The sequence below is a fragment of the Zonotrichia albicollis genome, chromosome Z (assembly GCF_047830755.1).
Source record: "Zonotrichia albicollis isolate bZonAlb1 chromosome Z, bZonAlb1.hap1, whole genome shotgun sequence".
NCBI classification, from domain to species: Eukaryota; Metazoa; Chordata; class Aves; order Passeriformes; family Passerellidae; genus Zonotrichia; species Zonotrichia albicollis.
The window spans coordinates 15,392,918-15,417,696 of NC_133860.1; the positions used below are offsets into that span (position 1 = coordinate 15,392,918).

The following is a 24,779-nucleotide window of genomic DNA, read 5'->3' on the forward strand; positions in this document are numbered from 1 at the left end:
GAGTCTGACACAAGGCCAGCTTTCCAACAGAGATCCAAGACAAGCATCAGAAACTGGGACACATAGAATGTGTTGAAGGTCCTCTCTCCCCAGCTACAGAGGTGTCACACTGTGCCACAACCCGAGACACCCCAAATGCCCCTCCTGTCTGGGTGAGACAGGGATTCTTGGAGAGATCCTTTGCTGCAGAGCCACAGCAGCAAGAGACCTGACAGCTCCCGGCCAGCCTCGGAAGAGCAACAGCAGGTACCTGCTGCCAGGCTTTTTCCTGCCAGGGCAGAGACACTGCCAAACCCATTTCTTCCATTAACAGAGCTAAGAGGTGTTAAGCATGAAGAGCCAGCCCTGTCCACAGCAGGGGAACACTCACACAGATGGGCTCCACTGGAGCACAGAGCACTCACACAGCACCAGACACGGGTTTAGACAGCGCCAGCACCACACAAAGGAACTGCTACGACCTTGCTAGAGTTTTGTGGGATTTTTATTAAATTTTTTTATTATTTTTTGTGGGGTTTTATTTTTTTTTTAATACAGGCTAGCGTTGTACCCTTGCTAAAGCTGCTGATTCTGCCACATAAACTAGAACAGAAATTTCTCAGAAATTAAGTCAGTTCCCCTCCTTGTTAATTCACTGTCTGCCTCGCAACTGAACACCGCTCTGGATTTGTGTTTGCAGAAAACATCCCCTGTACAAAGTCTGACGTGCAGCTACACTGTTCTGACTGAGGAATGAAGAAGCCAAGAGTCCACTGAACATTGGATTTTTCCCTGTACAACGTGGCCTGGTGTGGAGTTTGGTCCACTGAGGGCAGCGAGTTAACCGTAGAGGTCGTCGTCATTGTCCTCGCTGTACACGTTGCCCCCGCTGCCACCTCCTGTGCCTTGGCTCGGGCCGGCGCCGCCCTGGTTGCCTGAGGGGAACCTGCATGCAGCAGTGCAGGACAGGAGAGAAGAGAAGCTGTTCAAAAGCCTCCTTGCAGTTCAGTGCCATACCCTCCCTCTGTGCCAAAGCCCAGTGACAACTAAGAAGGAATGGGATGAAGCCTTAGGGAAGGTCAGAGGGCTGTAAAACCTCACTTGAAGTAAAGGAAAAAAGGGACTTTGGGTGCACCAACAGAGCAGCTACAACCAACCTGCAGCACAGCCTACACCTGCAACGCTGTGCTGTGGTGCTCTATGCTCAAGGTTGAATGGGAATGCACAGTGCAAAAGAGGCTTGCCGCCCAGAACCTATCAGAAAGCTGCCCCAGTGCTGTGCTTGGGGGCTGGCTGAGCCACACTGCACAGCCCTCACACCCCACAGGTACCTGAAGCTGCCGAAGCCACGGCTCTGCTGTAGGGTCTGTGCAAACATCTCGTATTTCCTGATGTCGTTGTCACTGACAGAGCGGCGGGCAAAGCGCATGGCTTCCTCAAAGTGATCCCTGCGGATCTCGGGAACAGGATCGTCCTCCTCCACCTCCTGCAGCAGGACAGAGGAACCAGGTGAGCTGTGTGCCCAAGCTCCACGGGCCCAAGAGCTGCTCACAGCTTCCCCTCAGGTTAGGAGACTCCCAACACCCTCCACGGCGGGGGCTGGAGAGGTGTGCATGAGTCAGGGCTGCAGAAGGCACCTCCTGAGCAATGCTGACCATGAGGCATCCCAGGAGGGTCCTCAACCTCCCACAAGAAGAGAACAAAGTGCTCCAGCTCCACGCTCTGCACAAGAGCCCACTCACCCCCGAGGATGACAGAGGAACACATCACACCTCAGGCATGTGGGCAGGGAGAGCTCGGTGTACCACTCACCATGGCAGAAGGGTTGGTTTGCCTCTCACGCTCTCGCCTGATCTCGCTCTCGATGGATTCACGGATGGCCAGTTTGCAGGCACGCTGGCAAATTTCTGTCAGGTCAGCCCCTGAGAAGCCGTTGGTCATCTTCGCCAGGAAATCCAGGTCAACATCCTAGGGAAAAATAAAAAAGGAAGAGGGGCCGTTCCTTTACACCTCATATCCTCAAGTGACAGAGAGGTATCTTTAGATCCCAGGGTATCAAGGTGCTGTCTTAACTATGGCCAATTTTGGAAAGATCAGCTGTTGAGATTCTCATTTTCAGGAAAAGTTAACCACATACGAAAGCAGGCTACACTCCTCACACCCACCAAGAATCCACAAAGTGGCTGTAAGTGCCTCTGCACTTACAGATTTAGGGTATGACTTGCTCAGGTCTCAGCACGAGGAGTCAAGCAAAACACCATCAGACTGGAAATAGAGATGGGGCACAAGCAGACCAAGACAACCGACCTCCTCCTCTCCTCCCCCTCAGTTGAGAGGGTATTACTGCAACCTCCTTTGAAACTAACTAGGTAAGCTTGGCATAGAAAAGTCTGGGCTCCCACCTCATATCTGTTTTTCTTTGATCAACTCTCAGCTGCTTTATTGCCTCTTCCCAGGCAAGGGACACAGCTCTTGCCTATGACAGGGCTCAGCAGCAACTCACTGCAACTGCTCCTCCTCAATTTGTATTTGACACCTGTGTGTTCTACACTTTTTTATTTCCCAGAGTGCAAGAATCTTTTCCACCTCACCAAAATAGGCTTTTCTGATCCTGCACCATGAGCAGAACCCCATTATGTGACAAAGAGCTGCTGTGCCTGCAGACCAATTTCTGGCTTTGCTGAAACCTAACCTCAGAGCTCCAGCTTCCTCTCCCATTCTACTACATGGATGAGCCTCCAGACCTCGGCACTGTCCACAGCTTGTGAGGAACATAAGCGGCACACAGCAAACCCAAGCCAGAAGCAGTGAGGGTACAGATTCTACCTTTGCAACTGGTGATTTCCTCAGATTGGCTTTAAGGATTGCAACCCTGGACTTCTCATCAGGCAGGGGGATGTAGATGAGCTGATCCAGGCGGCCGGGGCGCAGGATGGCTGGGTCAATGATGTCTGGCCTGTTGGTGGCTCCGATGATGAAGACGTTCTTCTTGGTGGACATGCCGTCCATCTCGGTCAGGATCTGGTTGATGACACGATCTGCAGCACCGCCGCCGTCACCGATATTCCCGCCTCGGGCCTTGGCGATGGAGTCCAGCTCATCAAAGAAGAGCACACATGGGGCTGCCTGGCGAGCCTGCAAAAAGCAGTGGGCACCATTATTCCATGCTAATACTGCCCAACAAGGAGCATTCTGACTCCACACTAAGCCTTCTTCACCATTAACACAGCTCAGGAGTACCAGAAACTCTTCACAAGGAGAGCTTGGAAGAGCTGCTCCGGAGCAGTCTCTTGCCACACAACCCCTCAATTACATTCTCCTGAAGTACAAGTTGGATTTCCCTGACGTGGGAACATTGTGAATCAGGCAGAAAAGCAGTAACTTCAATGCCTAAAGTGAAAAATGGAGCCATTTTTTGGACTAGAACTCTCCCTGCAAAACCTGAAGGTGTCAGCTGGTTATTCAGGCACTGAAGCAGGTGAGATATATCCAATGGAAAGGAGAAATCCAATTGCTGTCTTCAGCTACTTAATGTGTAGTTACGGGAAGCTGGATCCTTCTTCACAGTGTGCAGTGTAAGGAGGAAAGACCACAGGCACAAGGAGGTGCCTGCTACAGGTGCAGCCTCATGCCTGCACACCTCTCCAGCCCCTAGCCTGGAGGGTGTTTGGAGTCTCCTGACCTGGAGACACAGCTGTGAGCAGGGGAGAAAATCCCCGTTAAAAATAAGGAAGAAATTGGTCACAATAAGAGTGCTCCAACACCAGCACACAGGCCCAGAGAGGTCAGGGATTCTCCAGCCTCCACACATGTCCAGAACTCAATTCCCTGAGCTGATGAAATTTCAAAGCTACCTCCCTGGACAAACAGCTGAACAAACAGTCTCTGAGGTTCCCTCCCACCTTGATTTTTCTCCACTCTCCTGCCAATGTTTTTCTAATAGTGCTGTCCCTCACCACAAGAGCAAGGATTCACAGGATAATCCATGCAGACACCTTCTGGGACAGGAGATGACACTATGGGACAAGTGAACAGGAGTGAGTTTCTTTCTAAACTGTGTATATTGCAGGACAAGAACCCATAGGATATTCTGAAAATCTGTAGATGATGACAGTTAATGAGGTGCTAATCGAAGTTTCCAGGGGTGAGGAACATACATGTGCCCTCCTAACCATAGTGTCTGCCAAAGGCACTGGGGAATTTATCACCCTCTACTGACAGATGCCAACTGCAGTCAGGGAAAAGAGTTTTAAGAGCTATGTTGCTGAAAAGGATTAATTCCAATAACAGGAAAGAGCTCCTACTCTCAGCGCAAGTGGGGAAAACACAGAAGACACAAAGAAGAAGCAGTAAGACAGATGCAGTGGAGACAAAGTTCTGGGGATACCTCAGCACCAAGACAGCACAGAGAGCAGGAGAAACACTTACCTTGTCAAAGATCTCGCGCACGTTGGCTTCAGACTCACCAAACCACATGGTGAGCAATTCCGGCCCCTTGATAGAAATGAAGTTTGCCTGGCACTCGTTGGCAATGGCTTTGGCCAGCAGTGTCTTACCACAGCCTGGCGGCCCATAGAACAGAACCCCTTTTGATGGAGTCATGCCAAATTTGAGGAACTTGTCTGGGTGCTCCACAGGATACTGAAAGAGAGAAAAACAAAAACCTCCCATGATGAGCCACAAAAGGTTACCTTGGAAGTACAGAATGGTTTGCATGTCAAGGGACCTTCAAAAGACCATCAATCCAAGTCCCCTGCCACAGGAAGGGACACATTTCTCTGAGTCAGTTTTGGTTCTACCAGAAGCACTACCTGAGATTTCTGGTGAATTAAACACAAGAACCTGCCAGGTGCCACTGCAGTTTTTAAGTGGACACTGCCTTGGAAAGGTGCCTAAACCAACCTATTTATCTTTAGGAACTAAGTACAGCTCAGTACTTTCCCAAGTACCAGTACTTTCCAGCACACTTAACCTCAGCTTCACTCTGCCCTGCAGAAGCAAAAGGGAACAGTTTATTACCTAACCTATTTGCTCTGCTCTCCAGAGACAGCAAGGTGTCTGATGTGAGCCTTTATCCTCAGCAACGAGGTCATATACAAGACAGGTGATGATTTTAACATCAGAAAGTTAGACTAAAAATTTAGATTTTTTTATTCACAGACAGGATGTTTCTACAGCACCAGCTGAAAGCAGGAATGTATCCAATCCAAACTGCCAGTGCAGACACCTGGAGTTTCCACAGATAATTTGCAACATTTTGTTCTGTTCTTTCCTTTTGTAGAGGGCTTCACAATTACTTCTCACCTGTCCCTGTGCTAAGGCTGATGGGGAGCCCTTCAGAAGGGCTCTGTATGAGCTCTCTGTATGGGCACTTTCATCCACTGCCTGGCAGATACAGCTACCATGTAAGACGATTCTCAGCAGTGGTCCCACTGCTGGTCTCCACTTAAGAGGCAGAACTATGGTTGTTTATGCATGTTGCACAACACCCACATAAAATGCCACTGCAGACTCAGCTCAGGAAAACATAATGCTGCTTCCCAGCGCCTTCCTCAAGTTCACTAAGATGGAACAGCATGGTATTTACAGTCCATTAGAATAAATGTCATAAAGCCTCTACATTTACTCTGTTTGCAGCCCAAACAAGAAACTAAAGATATTCTATATTTTATTATAATATTTTTAAACGGCTAAGCAAAAAATCTGTTGTAATGCCTTACCTGTACAAGCTCCTGGAGTTCCCTCTTTACATCTTCTAGGCCACCAATATCTTCCCAGGTAACTTGTGGCACCTCCACCACAGTCTCCCGAAGAGCAGAAGGGTTGCTCTGGCTCAGAGCCCACTGTTGTTAGAAGAAAGAGTATTATATGAATTCTAACATGTTACATTCTTTTGCTTCAGAGAGACAATTGCACCCATAAGAATATGAGGCACTCCTGCATTACCCTGAAGTCATCCATGGTCACTGCCAGAGAGTTCATCACTTCAGCATCGATGGTTTCATCTTCTAGGTCTATGAGATCCATCTTCTTTCTGATTGCCTGAAGAGCAGCTTCTGAGCAAAGAGCAGCCAAGTCAGCACCAACATGGCCATGGGTCTCGTTTGCCACCTGAAAGCAGAGCACTGACCATGACTCACAGGGACACAAGCAAGGGCAACACATGCACTGGTCCCCCACTGGGAAGGGAGGAGATCAACATCAGGGTTTTGCTACACATTCAAGACAAGTCCTAACACTCAGGCAAAGACACTGTGCCTTCTACTGCCTACTAGAGATCCAATCTGCATCTGGAATTTAGAAAGGTAACCCTGAGAATGGCAGTTCTTCATTCAGGACAGAGATGACAGGAACCATCCAGCATACAGGTGGTGCAGTGACACACAATGCTCACCCAGCTGTGTGTGAGCTTTTTCAGGGGGGCTGTACTTTTAAAGGCAATGACACAGCAAACAAATCCAGGATGACAGTGGCAAGGCACTTCCAGATTGGAATGATACACATTCGTTTCACTTAGCCATGCCATTCCTAACTAGTGAGTGATAAACTGGTCAGAAGGGATCCCAGGGATCACACACTCATGCAGTTCCAAGCTGTCCTAACTGAGCCACTCCACTTGTACAATCAAGCCTTGACAATACTTCCATTATGAAAGGGAGCACTGGAAATGAGACAAGCTTTCCTAATGGCACACTACTCACCTGCTCCAGATCCACATCATCAGCCAGTTTCATATTTTTTGTGTGGATCTGCAGGATCTCCAGGCGCCCAGTGGCATCAGGGATACCAATATCTACCTCTCTGTCAAAACGACCTGGGGAGCACAAGCACACATTGAGCTGCTGAGTCTGCGCACCACAGGAGCTGCTGCCTTCCTCTGACTGAGCAAGGTGATGTTTTCCACAAAATATCAGAAAATGACAGAGCTTTAGGTTTGCCTGCAACATCTATCAGCACATTAGAAGAGACAGATCAGAGGAAGAGGAAAGGTATTAGGCATTTAGGGAAAGGGAGACTACTGTGAGACTAACAGTAAGACCTTGGGATTATACAGCACAGAGGATTGCACATTTAGTAACTTCTTCTGAGCTGCGTTTTTGGGAAATAGGCTTCACTGAACCAACATACCATGAGACATGTTTATTTCTACCTTTGTGTCCTTGTTACAAGAGTAAAAAAATACTGAGATTTAATTTTTTAGAACCTTCACAGCATTACCCAAGTGGTGAAACACATGAAGAAAACAGGGCCTCACTGCAATATTCACTAAGATGTGTACACCTCTATTTTTCGTCCAGCCACAGCTGTGCTTTCAAATGGCTCACTACACACTTAAGAGGCCAGTTCCCTCTGCACAGTTGATAGGTTTGCTATTACAGACTCTACCAACTGGTCACACACCAGATATTCATGTTTTGAAGACCTGAGTCTCAGAAACTACTGTACTGTTCATTAATAAAAGAAACCCAAATCAGGTAATTCACAGCCCTCTGCTATCTAATGCATCTACATCCCCTTAGGCATTTCCTCCTTAAGTGTGTCCTGAAATAGCTTCACCTAATACAGGCTAGCACACTTTTCCCACTCCTAAGTATTAATTCTACACATTCTCACCTAACATGGCACAGAAAACAACATCAAAGGCTGCAAGCCCGGAAAATAATTTCTAGCAAGAAGCTGGAGACAAGTCAATAGTTTATGTAACACATGTTCAGCACGACTTTCTGCTCAATCCTTAAGGGGCCCCAGAAGCATGGGCTGTCACAAAGTGTGTGACACAGAGGGAAGAGGAGGCAGGGGTGGTTACCGAATCGCCGGAGCGCCGGGTCGATGCTGTTGGGTCTGTTGGTGGCTGCCATCACGATCACATGTGCCCTCTGCTTCAGCCCGTCCATGAGGGTCAGCAGCTGAGACACGATGCGACGTTCCACCTCCCCGTGGGTCTGTGGGGACAGAGAGCAGCGCTGGCACCAACAGCTCTACAAGGAGCACGGCAGCCAGCACTGCATGGGAGGCAGCAGATACAGCAGCCACAGAATGGTAACAAATGTCCTGAACTCTCCTGGTATTCAACTGAATTCAGGTGTTAAAGAAATGCTGCTTTACTCTGCAGTGAAACGCAGACACTCATGTCAGCTGCTACCAAAAAAAAAGGGACACGCTAATTTACCTCCTACAGGCTCTCTTTACCTTCTCTCTCTTAGGAGCAATGGCATCCAATTCATCAATGAAGATGATGGCAGGAGCATTCTTCTCTGCTTCTTCAAAGGCTTTCCTCAGGTTGCTCTCAGACTCACCAGCCAGCTTGCTCATAATCTCAGGACCTAAAAAACAGCAATGCTATGCCATTCAGAAGAAAGGCAGCTAGCCCCAAAAACATGCAGCTGAATATTTTTAGTACAACATCCACATGGGACAAGCTATATTTCAAGCCAAAGCAAATACTATCAATCAAATTCACTAAATCTGCAGCTGAAAGACAAGACCAGCATGCAGAATTAGTTTCTATCATTATTTTGGTGTTTCCAGTTTACTCTAAGAGAATGCAGCACTAAACAATGAGCTACCTTTAGCTGCCTCTTTCCTTACCCTATTTCACACTTGGTGAGCTTCTCTGTAATGTGCCACCACACACAGTTAATGCCAGTCCTAGCTTGCAAGAGAAGCAATCAAATTATAAGGTGATGAATTACCAGGATAGGGAAGGAAAAAGCTCTATGAAGCCATCTTTAGCTTACATTACACACGTATACATTTACCTTTGTATGATCCTATAAACTAGTTTAAAAAGTCAAATCAACCAACCACAAATGAATAAAAACACAATCCCCATCTCCTCGTAAAGGTTAAATATAAAATTGAAGTGTGTAACCCAATTGATCACAAATGGATGGACAGCATTTCCCTGACATCTACAACTACTGAACACTAGTGGAGGTTTAGAGATTTATCCTGTTTTTACAGGTTTTGCTATCATGCTGATGGCAGTGGTAACAGAGAGAAAATATGCTTCTGAAGGAACAAAGGAAAATAAACCTGACCCTCAGGCACAGAGAGCTGCCAGCTGCAGAGACACAGGTGTGGGCAGGTGTTCTGAGTATTTCATTATAAGTAACTCACTAGTTCTTATCAGCTCTGTCTGCAGCATTGCCTGCAGCTCCAGATTGGGGCCATCAGGCAGCGAATCCATGGCTAACTCTGACAGTGTTATTTTCATTATGCAATAGATGTACAAGCATCTGAAGAAACGGCTGGTGCATTAGCATTCAGTGACAGCTTCCACACACTTGAGGAAGTATATGACAGGGTGACATGTGGCTAAAATTAGCCCATTTACATCCACTCTCTTGAGATAAAAGCAAGTCCCTAATCTTACTGCCGGTCACTGCTGTGCTGTCACATGATTGAAATTGGAGAAGAAAAGCTGCATTCCTTTAGTAAAAATGCTCTTATTCCAGCACTGACTAAAATGGGACAGAAAAGCAGTGTGGAAAATTGAGAATCTAGTCCTTACTAGGTATCAACTAGTATCCATCTCAAGTGCTACAGGTGAGACTTTTAAATAGGAGTTATGCCACTTGTAGCTAAGTTCAAAGGATCTCATTATAGTTTTCAGGGAAGTTCCCTCCAAATAATGTACTGTGAAACAAAAGAGGTCTTTGTGCTTTACTTGAGGGCAAAGAGGAATCCAGAGCAGCAGCTTCTTTTCTGAACAGAACATGGTGGGAGCAAAGCCAGAAGCCCTGCCAGTTCTGCCTTCACCAACACAAATGGAAAGATGGACACCAAATCCCTGTGTCTCAGCACGATCTTCCAAGCACTCTGCTACAACACAATCAAGCTTCAGGGAAGTGCCACTACACATTCTTCCACACAAAGGACTTCCAAGTGTCCCCAGAGACAAGCTTGAAAGAGGTAAGGAAGGATGTCAGGAAGACAATGTGGCCCTACAAGCTCTCTTAACACCATTCCTTACCATAAGATGAACAAGTGAGCACACAGCAGACCTGGAGCCAACACAGCCACAAAACTTACCATTGATCAGGAAGAAGAAAGCCCCTGTTTCGTTGGCCACCGCTCGAGCAATCAGTGTTTTACCAGTGCCAGGAGGACCATACAGCAGGATCCCACGTGGAGGCTGAGGACAAAGGTAAGGGACTTAGGCTGTGAGTATCTGACTGCTTAAGCAGCTTCACAGTGAATTTGTAAGCATTTGATAATGCCAGCCTGAAATTGTGATGCAAACTCATGCAACAGCTGCCATGTCAGCACTGCTATCAACACCCTTTACTACTTCACACAACACACAACAAAAACCTTGCCAGTAACTGGCAGCACTGATTCAAAGCATCACTCTGCTTTACAAGCTGCCAGTGTTCCAGTCTGTATCCAGAACACGTACACAAATACCTTCCAAAGACTAGCATCAAAAAAAATCCAAAAACCCACACCACAAATTGCTTATTCCCCTCTCCAATATCTCCTAAATCTCTGTCATGGAGAGACATGTCCCAGGGCAAGCCCACTTATCCCCCTGCACGTGAGGACATACCTTCACCCCTATGGCCTTGAAGAGAGCAGGGTGTCGGAGGGGAAGCTCCACCATCTCCTTGATTTGAGCCAGCTGCTTCCGGCAGCCACCAATGTCATCATAGCCCACCTCATTCAGTGACTCCTCTTCATCCTGCCCAGGAGGAAACACATCAAACATCTGAGTGAAAACAATAGCTCAACAACCCCTCCCAGTCTACAGAAGCCAGGAGTATGGCTTTTTAGACATTTCTTGCCTGTCTTGAGATTCTCCCTTTCAAGTCTTCCTGATGTCTTCTATAATTGTTTCTTAGCTCTGTCTTCCCAGACATATAAAGAGAATTGCCTGCACGTACTCAGACTTCACTGAAGCCCACCCTCTGGAATGACAGCCTCTGCTGCCAGGTTCCCTACAGACTCTAACACAAAACAAGCTCTGTGACTCTTTGATGGGGCTAATGGAAGTAACAAGAGACAATGTCAGTATAAAATATACTTACTCCATAGAGTAAATGCTATCTATTTGGCATATTCTAGCCGCCAGATACTCAGGTGCAGTGTTACCTTTTGAGACTGACTCCAATTAGCAGAGAATGTTAAGGTCCAGATATACGGATAAGATCATACCAACTCTTCCCTCACAATATCCATCCATTCTCCTGTCCAAACCTTTACTGGCCTCAGTTATTTAGGCCACACTAAAATAATAACATAGCCTAGAATCTCAGAGAGGCTCAGTTCAGGTCCCACCTGTTTCAAGCAGGGGCTGGACCTAACAAGCACTGAAGGTCTCAATATTGGAGATTTTTGCCCTCGCTGGGCTCTGCTCCAAGACTGGGAGAAACATTTTTCCAAGGATCTACTTGGAATTTCCCTTGATCCAGCTTATATTAGCGTGTCCAGTCATGTCCCTGGGCACAGCTCTCAGAAGAAGTCAGGTCATCTATCCCTTCCCATCAGGCAGTCGCCAGTAGGCCTTCACCTTCCCTTCTCCAGGCTGCATTATCCCATGATCCCAGTCCCTCCTCCTTCATTCTTGACCACCAGCTCCTCATAATTTTTGTGGCCTAGGCTGAACTTACTCCTGTCTATCTCTGCTGTGGCCTGAAGAGGCCAAGTAGGATGCATGGAATGCCCAGGTGCAGTCTCACAAGGGTCACAGACGTGTTTTTCAGAAGGCAGCTTACAACAAACCAGCACTCACACTATTTACAGGCAGAAAAAGGTACTTATTCTATGAAGTACACACCCACCTCAGCTCATTTTCCCCACATTTCCTACTGTGTACAGTAAGGTTGCCAAAACCTGTCAGACAAGGCCCTCAGGCTGCCACAAGGTTGCAACACTCAAGGCTAGACACCTTAATGAACTGGGGAATTTTTATTTTATAACATATACCATTTGAGGATTTCAAATTTCTCTTGGAAAAAGAGAAAGGCTAGACACCTTAATGAACTGGGGAATTTTTATTTTATAACATATACCATTTGAGGATTTCAAATTTCTCTTGGAAAAAGTGCTCATCACTTTCTTTTCACATGGCATGAAATGTAGCACCATTGTAAGCTCTCTCTGCTATGGATTAAGGGAACACTGGAATGAAAAGATGCATCCATCCAAGCACAGTGTGAAATATCTGGAAGCAGATGCAGAACAGCTGCTGCCAAAGCACAGCATCTCATCAGCAAACCTACCCCCTGGTGCTTTCAGCATATGAGGAAGACACTGGGAGTACCTTTCTCTGACTACCTTCAGCAGCAGCACATCTCCTGAAACCAAAATTTCTATTACATTCAGTAGATAAAATGTCAAAACAGGAACTGCAAACACTGCTGCCCTCCAGCACTGTCCCAGAAACAGGCTTTGGACAGAGGAGATCCAGCAGGAGCACCATGTGGCCGGGTTCTGCTCACCTCTCTTTTGATGGGCTCTCCCTCACAATGGATCACTGTGTCTGGAGCCACTATGCAGTATGGGCTTGGATCTGTCTCCACCACTTTGAACTCCACTGCACGCATCCCTCCACGCACCAGGAAGATGTCACCTGTAAAACCCCACATGTCAGTGGCCTGCTGCAACCCACATCTGCAAAAATGCCAATCCCTGTACAACCTGCGGCCCCAGAGTTTAAGGAAGTTGGTCACACAGGCAGACACTATGGCATTTATAACACTGCTTTGCATGTTAAACTCAAGATCTGCATCCACTGCAACAGCCTGAGCACTGTTTCAGTTCTCAAATTTCATCCAGTAAAAAACAGCAAACAATGGAAAAGAATACCCTGCCCAAATACAAACCACAAAGGCAAGAAATCACTTTTTTTTTCCCATTCAGTTTCAATTTAACATTTTCAGAACAGGCAAAAAGCCCCAACCCAATAACAATTCATTCTGAATTTATTGTAACTAGTTGATACTAGTTATAACTGTGTCCAGAAGCAGAATAATATGTAACACTGCACTGTGACTCCTGGCTGACACACCCTGGATAACTTCAACTTGCGTCTATAGTGTACTTTCATCAATGGTACATCAGAAATGTTATGAACACAACCCCAAAAGTCTGCTTGGTTTTCTACTCAGTTCCCAATTATTCCTTAAATTACTCCAAATAATGAATTTACTCAGGGTGCCAGCTGGTATACACGTCTCAGTTTCATCTGGGACAGAGTTCATTTTCTGCCCAGTAGCTGTTTCAGTGCTGATTTGGATTCAGTTGAGAATAATGCTGATAACACACTGATGTTCCAGCTGTTGCTCAGCACTTTTTACCCTAACTCAAGGACTGCTCAGTTTCCCAGGCTCTGGCAGGGAGCAGGTGCACAAGAAAGCAGGAGGGGGCATGGCCAGGAGAGCTGACCCAAACTGCCCAGAGGGATATTCCGTGCCATAGAACACCATGCCCAGTGCATGAACTGTGGGGATTTCACTGGGAGACATCACACACCGATGAGGGACAGGCTGGGCATCATTCAGCAGGTGGTGAGCACTCATCTCAGGTGTCATGCAACACCAGTCTTTTTTATCCCTCATGTTTCATCCCCTATCTATTCCATTATTATATTTTACTTTGTTTCAATTACAAAAATGTTCTTAACTCACAGGTTTCTCCTTTTTCCTGATCTGCTCCCCATCCCATGGCTGGGTGTGGAATGAGCAGCTATCTGATAGTCACATGCTGGAATCAAAGGACAACAGTCCTTCTTGGCAGCCAGCACAGGGAAAAAAGGTTGGCATAACAACAGATCCAAGTAGAACATGTTAAGATAAATTTGTTATATGCATTCAATATATAATAGTAGCTGGTGATGGTGTTTATTTGTGCTTGTTCTCAGGCTATGTTTTTAACACCTCACTCGGTGGGGGTACCCCCTGTGGTGAGGTTTATTGTCCTTGCTGCCTGGGCTAACATGATCTTTCTGCTGTTCTTTGCAGTAGTGGCTTATGATGAGATGGAGCCTCTGGTCCTGAGAGGAATCTGAGGAGTGAACTGAGTACTGCCATCGGCTCTGTACTTCGGGAGCCATCCACTGGGAACCAGTGGTAACTGCACCTCTCCTACATCTCCTGATGTCTTCCTTCCCGATGTCTTCCAATGCCAGGCTGATTACAGCAGCATTTGGGCATTTTAAAGATTTTTAACATCCTTTTAATACACCTGAAGCCAGGCTGGTTCTTATCACAGAACTTCCCGAGTTGGAAAGGACCCATGGGGATCACTGAGTTCAACTCTTGGTCCTGCACAGGACAGGCCCAAGGATCACACCATGTGCCTGAGGGTATTGTCCAAATGCTTCTGGAATTCTGGCAAGCTTCGTGCAGTGCAACAGCATGTCACTGAATGTGATTCAGGTCTTGTTTACAGTTAATATATTTAAGAACATCACCCAGAGGGGAAAGTGTCCACTCCAGTGACTACCTAAAACATTCTGAACTCCTGAACAAGTGTGGAATCCTGAAAAACTAGTAAATATGTGGAAAAAGGTGTGCTGTCAGGCCGGCAGTTCCAGAGAGACACAAATCACTGCAATGTGCTGGGACCTGGCCCAGCACATTGGAAGCCTGTTCCATATTATTCCATACTCTAAGAGGAAAAAAAGGTCTTTAGATCTGATGACAAAACATAAGGCACTGAGGCTACTCCATCCCAGGGACAGGCAAAGCATGGATTTCAGAGGGAGTATTGCATTCCTTATTGCGCAACAGCCTCTGGAAAACCAAATGATGCAATGGACTGCTTATGATGAGAGCAAAGGCTGGTGGGACCAGCAAACTTTGCGACACACATTCAGCAAAAGCTGCCCGGACTGCCCCTGTCCAGCCAACACTTTTACATGCTGTAGAAGGAGACAAAGTTCCTGTAGTGCACATAAAAAATATGCTGGGATAAACAGTCTGGGTCACTGCTGCCTCAGGCAAAGCATGCCCACACATGCTTTGTGGTGAAAAACATGGTTCTGTTTTTCTACACATTGTTCTGCTTTTTCTCAAGGACCTGGGTGGACTCTGTGGGTGATGTGGGAGGATGGAAAAGCCCAGTGTATGGGTCAAGGTGATTTGATTTTAGGTGAGAGTAGGAAATTTACTAAATTGCATGATGGTAATTGTTACATGATGCTCATATGATCACTTCTATAGCAGCTATATGCACATCACCACATTCACCACCTCACAGCAGCTGACTCCACCACTCCACATGTGGTGATCTGAACCTGAGTCCCCTTCAATTACCACATTAATGAAGGATGGACTCTGATGAAACTGGATAAGCACAACATAAACCAAATCAATTGATTAATATGCAGGCAACTCACCAATTATATCACATGGTAGCAACTTAGTTTAATGAGATTTTCTCCCAAGTACCACCTGAGCCTTTCTTATGCTCTTCCATCTCATACAGCTAAAAAAAAAATGCAAGAGAACTACCAAATTGCCCTGCCAGCCAGCAGCAGCAATTACTCCTTCTGAAGATTAAGGAAAATTTATATCACCACTAGCAAAATCTCTCCCTACAGATGCTGGTCTAATGCCTCATGGAGATCTGTGCCAGCTTCTAGAAATTCTCTGTATTTAGTCTCAGGACTAGCTCACACTTGCGGCCATGACGACTTGAATGACAGGCATTATTACCTTTCCTGATAGGTCTGTAAGCTTCCAAGAAGTAGGGCTTGAGATAGACCTCAAAGAGATTCCCTGTGATCCCTTCTACCGTGTCATCAATTGGCAGCACGTGAATACGTTTGCCATATTTCACATCCGGGCAAGGCTGGATGCTGCAGAAGAAGAAAACTCCAGTTAGTGCTGGACTTACACCTCAGTGTTACACCTGGACAAGAAAAGACATGCCCTTTCCCAGGAAAGAACATCCTAAGATCATCAAAACCTTTCGTGAGACTTCCTACCCACACAGAAATATTTCAGTGCTGACAAGGCAAAAATATACCCACCAAGAGTTAGTCTTCACAGCACACACTTGCCATCACTCCTTTCAGCCCTATCCAAGACCACTGGAGAGTTTAATAGCTTCCTCCTACCCTTCTGATCTTCTGCAGACCTCCTCTCCACATTCACACATCTCTAATATAGCCTAAAGACCTGTGAGAGTCATGAGGAAGTTTTTATATCAACAAGCTACTGGAGAACCAGCTGCAAGGAAAAGTGAGTTGGGGAAAACACTTTCTTCCCTTCTCTCTCTCACTACAGTGCCCAAAGTCCCTGATGCTGACTAAATTAATTCCAAGCAAAGGCTCTCACAGTACCAACCAGCGGTAAATACCTTTGCAGCCATGTGTAGGTCAGTCCCACTTCCTGAGGGCTGATGAGTAGGTTGAAGGCTGAAAGCCCTTTTCCCTTTTAAATATATTTAGTATTTTGTTACAGTTATTATTTTGTAATGTAGCACAACAGCTACTGTAGCAACAGCTCAAAGTATCCAGCTGTGGCAGAAACTGGCTTCACCAGCTAAGAAAAGCCAAGGAACTGCAGCTGAGTACACAGCTTTTCATATGTGATATGTGACTTTTATTAGAGACTTCTAATGGATTCTTTTACCACGTCACCACAGAGAGGACACAGCAAAAGGGTAAAAGACAAGAGAGACCATCCCAGAAGGAAAATATTTGACACACCACAATCAGGAAGGGTTAGCATAATTATCTGGATTTTGGCAGAAACTGGGACACTCTAACACTATAAGCAGCTAAATATCAGCAAGAAAAACTTTGAGGGCAAGTGAGTGAAAATTCCCTGACCTTGCAAGGAATCAAGACAATTGGTAACACATTTGGGAGACTGAGAACCACTACAGACACAGTGCTAACAGAGAAGACAAGAGCATGGGCTGTCCCACTAGAAGAGACTCCAACAGAAACCTCATATCAGGTTAAAGTAAGAATTCACCTCTACTTTAAATCCAAAGACACAAAGCACCATTCTGAACCAATTACAGTGGTGTTTAAAACTTGCATTTTTAGAGGTAGAGGGATGGGTGGAACAGCATCATTTCTCTCATCTACTAAGTTTGTATGAAACACATTTTGCATTTAAAAATTAACGCAGATATCACTTCAGAAAGTCTGACAATGCTTAGGAGGACAAGAAGCTGTTAGCCCTCCCTTATTTAAACCTGCAAATTACCACTTATTATGTTCAGGAAATGCTCATGTGCTACCATTCTACCCACTCCCATCACAGAATGGGACCTATTAAAGCAGAGATATGTATTTCCAAGTTTTACTACTACTTTCAAGGTCCCCCCAATTCAAATCATTTCATGACTCTACTTCCCACAAGTGCTGCACAACAAAATCCCTGGAACATTTTTTAAGCATTCCTAATTTAATAATGATTTTACAACAAAAACTGGAATATAAATATCACTAGGGCATTTTTAATCTTGTTATTTGTCTGCTCCACTTTTTTTCTGGCTTTCATTTTTTAACAGGTTTTAACTTGTTTTTGCAAGAGGACTGTGGGGGCCTGAATATATGTTGTATTGTAAGACCTGTGTGGGTCCGAGTTGCTCCAAACGAGCTGCAGCTGCGGGGTTCTTAGTTGGGCAGCAGCTGTAGCTCGTAAAGGTAACTGAGATAAATAGGGGTGGGTTGAGAGCCCAAGAGGAGTCCCTGAGAAGATAGAAAGGACTGTGCTGCAGAGAATGGAGAAGAGCCCCAGCAGAGAGGCAAGAACAACACTGCAGCGAAGATTACAACAGAGGACAGCTCAGATACTATGAGATAATGTGTGATGCTGCTAATGTTTTCCACAGGAAACACTGTGTCCTCACCTGATCACATCACCCAGGCGCACTCTCAGGTTGTTGCGAACAACCCTATTCATGCGAATCTTCTCATCTGAGCAGGTATCATCTGACAGAACAATGCACACTGCTTCTCTCCTCTTCTTTCCTTTTAGCAGGACAGTGTCTCCTCTGAACAGCTGCAGTTCATCCATCTTTGCCTGTAAACAGCAAAGTGTTAGAACAAGCTTTTGAAAAAACAGGAATTCAAGTATTTGAAGGAGTTATTTGACTTTGGAAATTACAACTTGGAAGTGATATACTAAACCCAGAGGACAGAGACTCTTACTTACAGTAGTATAGAGCTAATCCCGAAACCAGAGGAAGGGTACAAGCCCAACTGAATCCCACAAACTGAGGCTCAAAAAGCATTTTGTTAAGGAGGAGTGTCAGGAAACAAGACAACCCTCCCTCAGTGGTAACAGCTGTAGTTTCTGACATAAACACTTGTACTCATGTTGCAAAGTTACATTTCAAGTTAATAGACAGCAACAGCTCGCAAATTAGCAGATTAAATGCTTTGCCTCTACAGATGACGCACCTGGGACAGTGACACAACACTGTTGTCTTCATTGATGGCTTCATCAACAATTAACCGATTGGGCCTGTTCTTCTGCTTCAGAATCGCAGTCGACAAGTCATCGGCTTTAGAGCTGGGAGAGAAAACACAGCTTATGAGCCTGCATGATACCGGCCCTGCCCAGCCACCTCGTTTTCATCTTCACTTTCTAAAAGTTTCTTTGTTGTCTTGTCTTTTAGACACTCTATGTGTTTGTAGCACAAAGGAGAACATTACTTCCCAGGGACCAGTTGCAGGAGTTCAAGGAAGGATGTCTTCTGCCAGTAAATGTAACTATGAGCTTCCAATGGATACAGCTATGAAGCTATCCATGAAAAGAAGTGGTCAGTGAGATCTTGCTGACTGTAAGATGTTTCGCCTCAATGAATTAGTCAGACTCATCTGAAATCACATGTAACTGCTGCCAACAAAACAAAAGTTCAAGTCTATTTGGTGTCAAATCCCAGATAAATAGCAGCATTAAAGGACAATGCTGGGGCAACCCTGTCAGGAAGAGCAGTAAGAGTTAAGCCCGTCGATGCCTGTTTGTTAGAACTAGCAAGCTGTAGAAATATTCAAGTGCTCACAAAAATGATTTTGTGTTGGGGTTTTTAGCTGTTTTCCATAACATCACAAAAGTCACTGCAGCTCTGGCCTATAATGCCACCAAGAAATACAAGAGATAATTCACTTCCCTTGACAAAATGGAGCAAGTAAAAGATCAAGGAGATGGAAGAAGGGCAGATTAACTGTTCTCCTTCAAAACCTAATACAGCAAATAATTCACTCTATGACAGATTATGAACTGAAACCAACTTATTCTAGAGGAGCTCTTGAAAGCTGTACATTAGCCACACACAACAGGGGTGGAGTGCTGTAGCTTCCCCCAGCGGGCTGACTACTTTCTCCAAGTGTGTGGCGGTGCCAAGGTCAGAAGAGAAAACCTTGCATAGTCTGACTTAATTCTGAAAGAAAATGAATTAAAATAAATTAAAATAAAGTCTTCCCCTGACCTAAGGAAGCAGCAAGCACTGGCAAAAAGTAGGGAGCCTTGTGGACAATGGCAGCAGCCATAACTTGGGCTCCATCTCACCCTTTTTGAGACAGAATGATCAGAAGAAACCAATCCTTGAGTGGAAAGGGCAGTGCTTGGCATGTTCACTGCATTTTTAAGAGTCTATCAGAGAGGGGTGACATACCTATGGTGTGATGTTACCCAGGTCCCTCCCCACCTCAAGGCAGAGGATTTTCCAAGACAGGCTATGCAGTGTTGGCTCCCTTCTCTGCCACGTAAAAGGGGAAACAATACCAAGCAAGCCCGTGAGAGCAGCCAGCTTGCTTTCAAAAGGGTTTCAAGCTTCCCTTAAACACTAGTATCACAGGAAACATGTCGCAAACCACAGGCAACATTATTTTAAGTGAACAAAAGTTGTAAAAGATTTTCTTTCCTGGACTGCCAGCACTATTGAAAGTTACCTTTTTCCTCTTTATTAAAGAGTGCAAGAGGTAAAAAGGACACAATAAAAGCTGCTGGATTCATCCTAGAAAGGGCTCATGAATTCCACAGCGAATCTAAAAATGTGAGTCCTAAAAAGCGTACAATTTCCAGGAAAACTGAGAGAATAGTAAGTAAACTGAACAAATACATTATCAGGGCAGATTATGGTTAAACAGTGCATAAAAACCAACAACCTACTTCTAAGGACTTTGCCTCCTCTTTAGCTCGTGGCCACTGGAAACTGACCCAGCAAACAGATTTCAGAATTTCAGCTAGGGGACACCAGGGAGACACAATACTCCTTATGTGGGTTATCCAGAGTGTGACTGTAACTCCTCCCTCTGCACACACGATGTGAGGTCCAAGGCCTTTTGATAGGAAACCACTGCCAGACTTCGGCTATGTGAAATGCTGCTAAATGAAACTAAGTGTCTGTCCCTTGGGATGCAGGGACTGCCATTACAGCCAAAAAAACAGCTGGGAACACCAGATCGAAAACAAACAGTAGACAGACCGGGTAACAACCGGAGGCTTTTCAAGCAACACTCTACACAAAATAAAAGCTGCAAAAGACTGGAGAGAAAGTTTGGATAGCACCTGACATGCAACAGTGCAGAAGAACTCAGCAAGAATCCACTTGGTTCTGCTAAATAAGAGAAAAAAGTTTTAGTATGGAAGAACTGAACCTACATTTCCCTAAGAACTGAGGGCTGGATCAATATCAGATGCACTCAGAGTGATCAAAAAGAATTGGACGCATTAAAAATGGAATAAAAGTGTACAAGAAAGAGCATCGAGGGAGCTAAATGTGCAGGGTTAGCTTCAGCGCTCTGACCCGACAGGTCTGCAGAGGAAAAAACAAAGCTGCTACAAAATTACATGTCAGCTAGGCACGGAAATGATGTCATTTCTCCTGCAGACAAGGGTAAGGTTTAGACAGACAAGCACTACCCATCTTTCAGCAGCAATTTATAATATTGTTATCATCACCATTTAGCCCTCACTGCATCTCTCCAGGGGTTCCTCATGCTGCAGCTGAAATAACAGGGCAAAAGAGATCTGTGCACCTCAACCATGATCAGACAAACCCCAACAACAGTGGGAAGGAGAGCACAAACACAAAACACCAAGCAGGAAAGCCTAAGGCACGGGTTGGGATTCTCTCCTGCCAGGAAACTTTGGGAAAGGACAGGGACAGAAAGCTAACCCAGGTAATATTTGAAGTTCTTTGATGAGCCTGGTCAGAGACAGCCTGCTGGAAACCTTCCAAATCACCTCCCTGACCTACCCAGTTCGTCAGCTCCCTCACACGCTTTCCCTCTCACCCCTTTCTTTCCCTGACTTAACAAACAGACAAACTGAACACAAAACGTAGCTTTAGAGCTGTTCTGGAATTAAAAAGTAATTCAAGATCTGTATTAAGCTGCCCCTAGACAGAAACCAGAAGTGAGGACACAATCACCAGAACAGCAAATGGCCAAGCTTGCACATAAAGTGCAAGACATCTATAAAACTGAAGCAAAGATGTATTAGCCCTAAAGGCCAACCATGAACAGGCTCCCTCAGCCTCCTTTTCTCTTGCAATAATGCAGTTCAACAGCTTTATTTCACACATGGGAGGACCAGGGGGACTTCCTACAACTTACAGACTCACAGAATAACCTGAGCTGGAAGGGACCCATCAGGATTATCAAGCCTAACTCCTGGGCCTGCATAGGACAGCCCCAACAATCGCACTATGTACCTGAGAGCATTGTCCAAATGCTTCCTGACCTCTGCCAGGCTTGGGGCTGTGACAACTTCCCTAGGGAGCCTGTTCCAATGACTGACCACCTTCAGGATAAACCTTTACCTGATATCCAATCTCAGCCTTCCCTGACACAGCCTCATGGACTTAATTACACCACTGGTGGTTTCTCTCCATGTCAGAGCTCCCCTTGTTCAACAACTGATAATGCCCAGAGCCATCACAGGGCAGGGTATGAAGAACAAGAGCAGAAAGTGGCTACCAATTAGTGATTCTTCTGAAAATGATAACTAACCTCCAAAGCCCTGCTTAAAGTAAGGAAACAAGCTGTTTCCTTTCCTTCAAGCCCGTGCTAAAAATAAGGGAGAAGGCACTTCCCAGAATGATTCCAGCTGCAGTAACGAAAGTGAAATCAGCCATGTCTTCTGCACACTGACGTGACTTTTTTACCACCATCGTTGTGAAATCACTTCCCAGATAAAACCTGTGAGCAATTCCTTACCAATCTGAACATATGATTTACAGACTGAACTGCTTTTCCCAGGTAGGTATTAAAGAAAATAGTCATAAAGCATTTTTATCCCCAAGTATCTGAGGTATGTGGTGACTACAGACACTGAAGTAAGACAACCAAGGGGGCAGTTTAGACACACTGCGGAGAAACCAAGTTTTCAACACTGTTTCAGAGAGGCTGGGAGAGGAAAACAGGGATCCCTTCAGAAATCACACTCTCTTAGCTTTTGGAATGCTACTTGCCATGCTGAGGCTCGGTTCAGCAAGATGGCTGCCAGCAGCTGTGACAAAAAATGGCATCTAAAAAGTGACCATGTTCCAGCTGCAAACAAACTTTTTCTGGTCCCTGCGTGGGTGAGAAAAACTTTGCTGAAGTAGAAATACCTTTTTAAAAACACTGTTAACCTCACCCAGCTGCACAACAGGGGTCTGGGAATGTCACTTCCACTACAGACACTGAATGCCCGGCACACTTCGCTTGAACTGACCCCACAGGGCCAAGCACTTTTAGATTCCAAAAGTTGTTTAAAAGAGGAAAAACCTACTCAAAGAACACCAAAATACACTAAATAGGACCAAAAATGCCTCTAGCGAAATCAAAAAGTCACTTTCAGTATTTCCAGATTGGGAAAATTTATTTTTGGGTTCTATTTTACTCCGCTGAAAATGCACGTGGGCTGCGTGCGGAGACTGTTACTCACTGCCGGGGAGCACGGAAGACGATCCTCAGCCTGTAACTGAGCACAGCCAACAAGAGAGAGGCAAGACACCCGAGACGGAAACACCGCCGACCGCCTCGGCCCTGCCCGGCACAACATGTCGGCCTCGGCTGGCGCCGAATCACTCGCCAGCCCCGGCTCCCGGGCCGCTGCGAGCAGAGGGAGCCCGGGACGGGGCTGGAAAACAAAGCCCTCCGTAGTTCAGGGCCCGGCGGGCGGGCGGCCCTAGGCCCGGCGGAGGCACGGCGGGAGGCCCGGCGCGGCCTCGCCCCCCCGCCATGACTCGACACTTCCCGGCCAGGCCCGGCGGTGGCGGGGCGGGCGGCGGGAAGCGGTTCATCCCCGTTCCGGCGCCGCTTTCGCCCGCCTGGGGCCCGCGGGCCGCCCCGGGTGAAGCGGGCAGGCCGGAGCGGGCCCAGGCCGCGGCGGGGCCTAGGCCGCGGGGAGGCGGTGGGGCCCGCACTTACTCGGATCCCGAGGCCATGGCGCTGCGGGGAGGGGGAGAGGGGCGGCGGACGGCGGCTCCTCGGAGCGGGCGGGGAGTCCGGAGGGTCGCGGGGGTCGCGGGCGGCGGGCGGAGGGTCTGGAGCGTCCGCGCTGGTTGAGCCTCAGCGCCGACTCATCGGCGAGGGGAGCCCCGCCCACGCCGCCTCGCCTGCCTAGCAACAGCGTATGCCGGCCAATCGGAAATTCCGGCCGGCCGCCGTCTCGGCCAATGGGAGAGAGGGAAAAAGAAAGACGGAGGGCTCCGCCTGAGCCACGCCCTTCTGTGTGCCCTGGCCAATCGTCACCAGCCAGGCGCCACTATGCGCAGCCAATCGCAGTGCGGCTCACCCTTCGAGCGACAGCTGCCGCGAGGCCAATGGCGAAGAGCCACCGACGGGAACATGCGGGAGGGAAGTCCCGCCTTCACAGCCGCCGCTGATTGAGCAGCTCCCGAGGGCAGGGCCAATGGGAAGGGGCGTGGTGCGCACGCGCGCCTGTTCCCGCCACTCAGCGCCGCCTCGTTCCTGCTCGTGGTCGGGGAATGGCCGCGGCTTCAGGGTGAGGGGGGGGCCGGGCCCGCCCTGACACGGCACCGACACCGGCACCGGCCGCCAGGCCACGCTGCTCAGAGCCCCATCCAGCCCGCCCTCGAACGCTCACAGCGAGCCAGGGGCAGCCGCAGCTTCTCTGGGCAACCTGTGCAGGGCCTCAGCACCCTCACAGGGAAAAATTTCTTCCTAATACCGCATCTAACCGTGTCCTCTGTTAGTTTGAAACAGTTATCCCTCATCCAGTCGCTCTATGTCATTGAAAAAAGTCCCTCTCCAGCAATGCTGGGGCACCTTGAAGGCATGGGAATCCCGGGGCCTTTCCCAGTCTGAACAATCCCAGCTCTCTCAGTCACAGCAGAGCTGCCCCATCCCTCTGATCACCTTGGTGGCTCCTCTGTGCTGGCTCCAGCAGGTCCCTGTGGTTCCTGTGCTGGGAGCCCAGGGCTGGATGCAGTGCTCCAGATGGGTCTCAGCAGAGCAGAGCAGAGCAGAGGGGCAGAATCCCCTCCCTGCCCTGCTGCCCACGGGGCTCTGGGTGCAGCCCAGGATAGCCCAGCCAAGGTGTTTTTCTGAAAGAACTGCAGGTCAGAGCCCACCCTAGCCCCTCTCTGTCCCTCCAGCATTCACAGGAGGCTGCAGCAGCTCCTACCTTGCTGTCATGCCCTCTTTCCCCTCACTCCTTGGCCTTGCAGATCCCAAGCACTCCTTCCCTCTTGTGGGAGGCAAGGCTTTCCAAAGGCTTGGGCAACAGGGTAAGGGCACCTTCCTCATCCAAAAAAATCTCCACCAGACACGGGGCAGGGACATGCGCTCCTTCACCCCTGAGGGAGAGGGGCCTGGAGCTGTGGCATTGGCACAGACCCTCAGGACCACAGGGGACATGCAGGTGTGGGTCTGG

The 24,779-nt window shown here is 47.3% G+C and overlaps 1 protein-coding gene across 1 annotated transcript; it reads right to left on the minus strand.

Annotated features, from left to right (window-relative positions):
* Window positions 1-466: 466 nt before the first annotated feature.
* VCP (valosin containing protein) lies at window positions 467-23,495 on the minus strand. Its single transcript, XM_005491730.3, has 17 exons — window positions 23,312-23,495; window positions 18,350-18,461; window positions 17,797-17,969; window positions 15,642-15,784; window positions 12,423-12,553; window positions 10,532-10,663; window positions 10,015-10,117; window positions 8,170-8,303; window positions 7,787-7,922; window positions 6,681-6,793; window positions 5,926-6,090; window positions 5,700-5,822; window positions 4,408-4,620; window positions 2,806-3,114; window positions 1,792-1,947; window positions 1,311-1,465; window positions 467-925 (listed from the first exon to the last, which is right to left on the minus strand). Exons 1-17 carry the CDS (start codon window positions 23,326-23,328, stop codon window positions 820-822), a joined length of 2,421 nt encoding a protein of 806 aa, XP_005491787.1. The 5' UTR covers window positions 23,329-23,495; the 3' UTR covers window positions 467-819.
* Between the last annotated feature and the right edge of the window lie 1,284 nt (window positions 23,496-24,779).

Excerpts from the sequence above, each read along its gene's own strand:
- VCP (XM_005491730.3), bottom strand. Across the intron at positions 7,923-8,169 it reads TTGCTCCTAAGAGAGAGAAG|ACCCACGGGGAGGTGGAACG; the intron begins GTAAAGAGAGCC and ends CTGTCCCCACAG. Across the intron at positions 4,621-5,699 it reads AACTCCAGGAGCTTGTACAG|TATCCTGTGGAGCACCCAGA; the intron begins GTAAGGCATTAC and ends TCTCTCTTTCAG.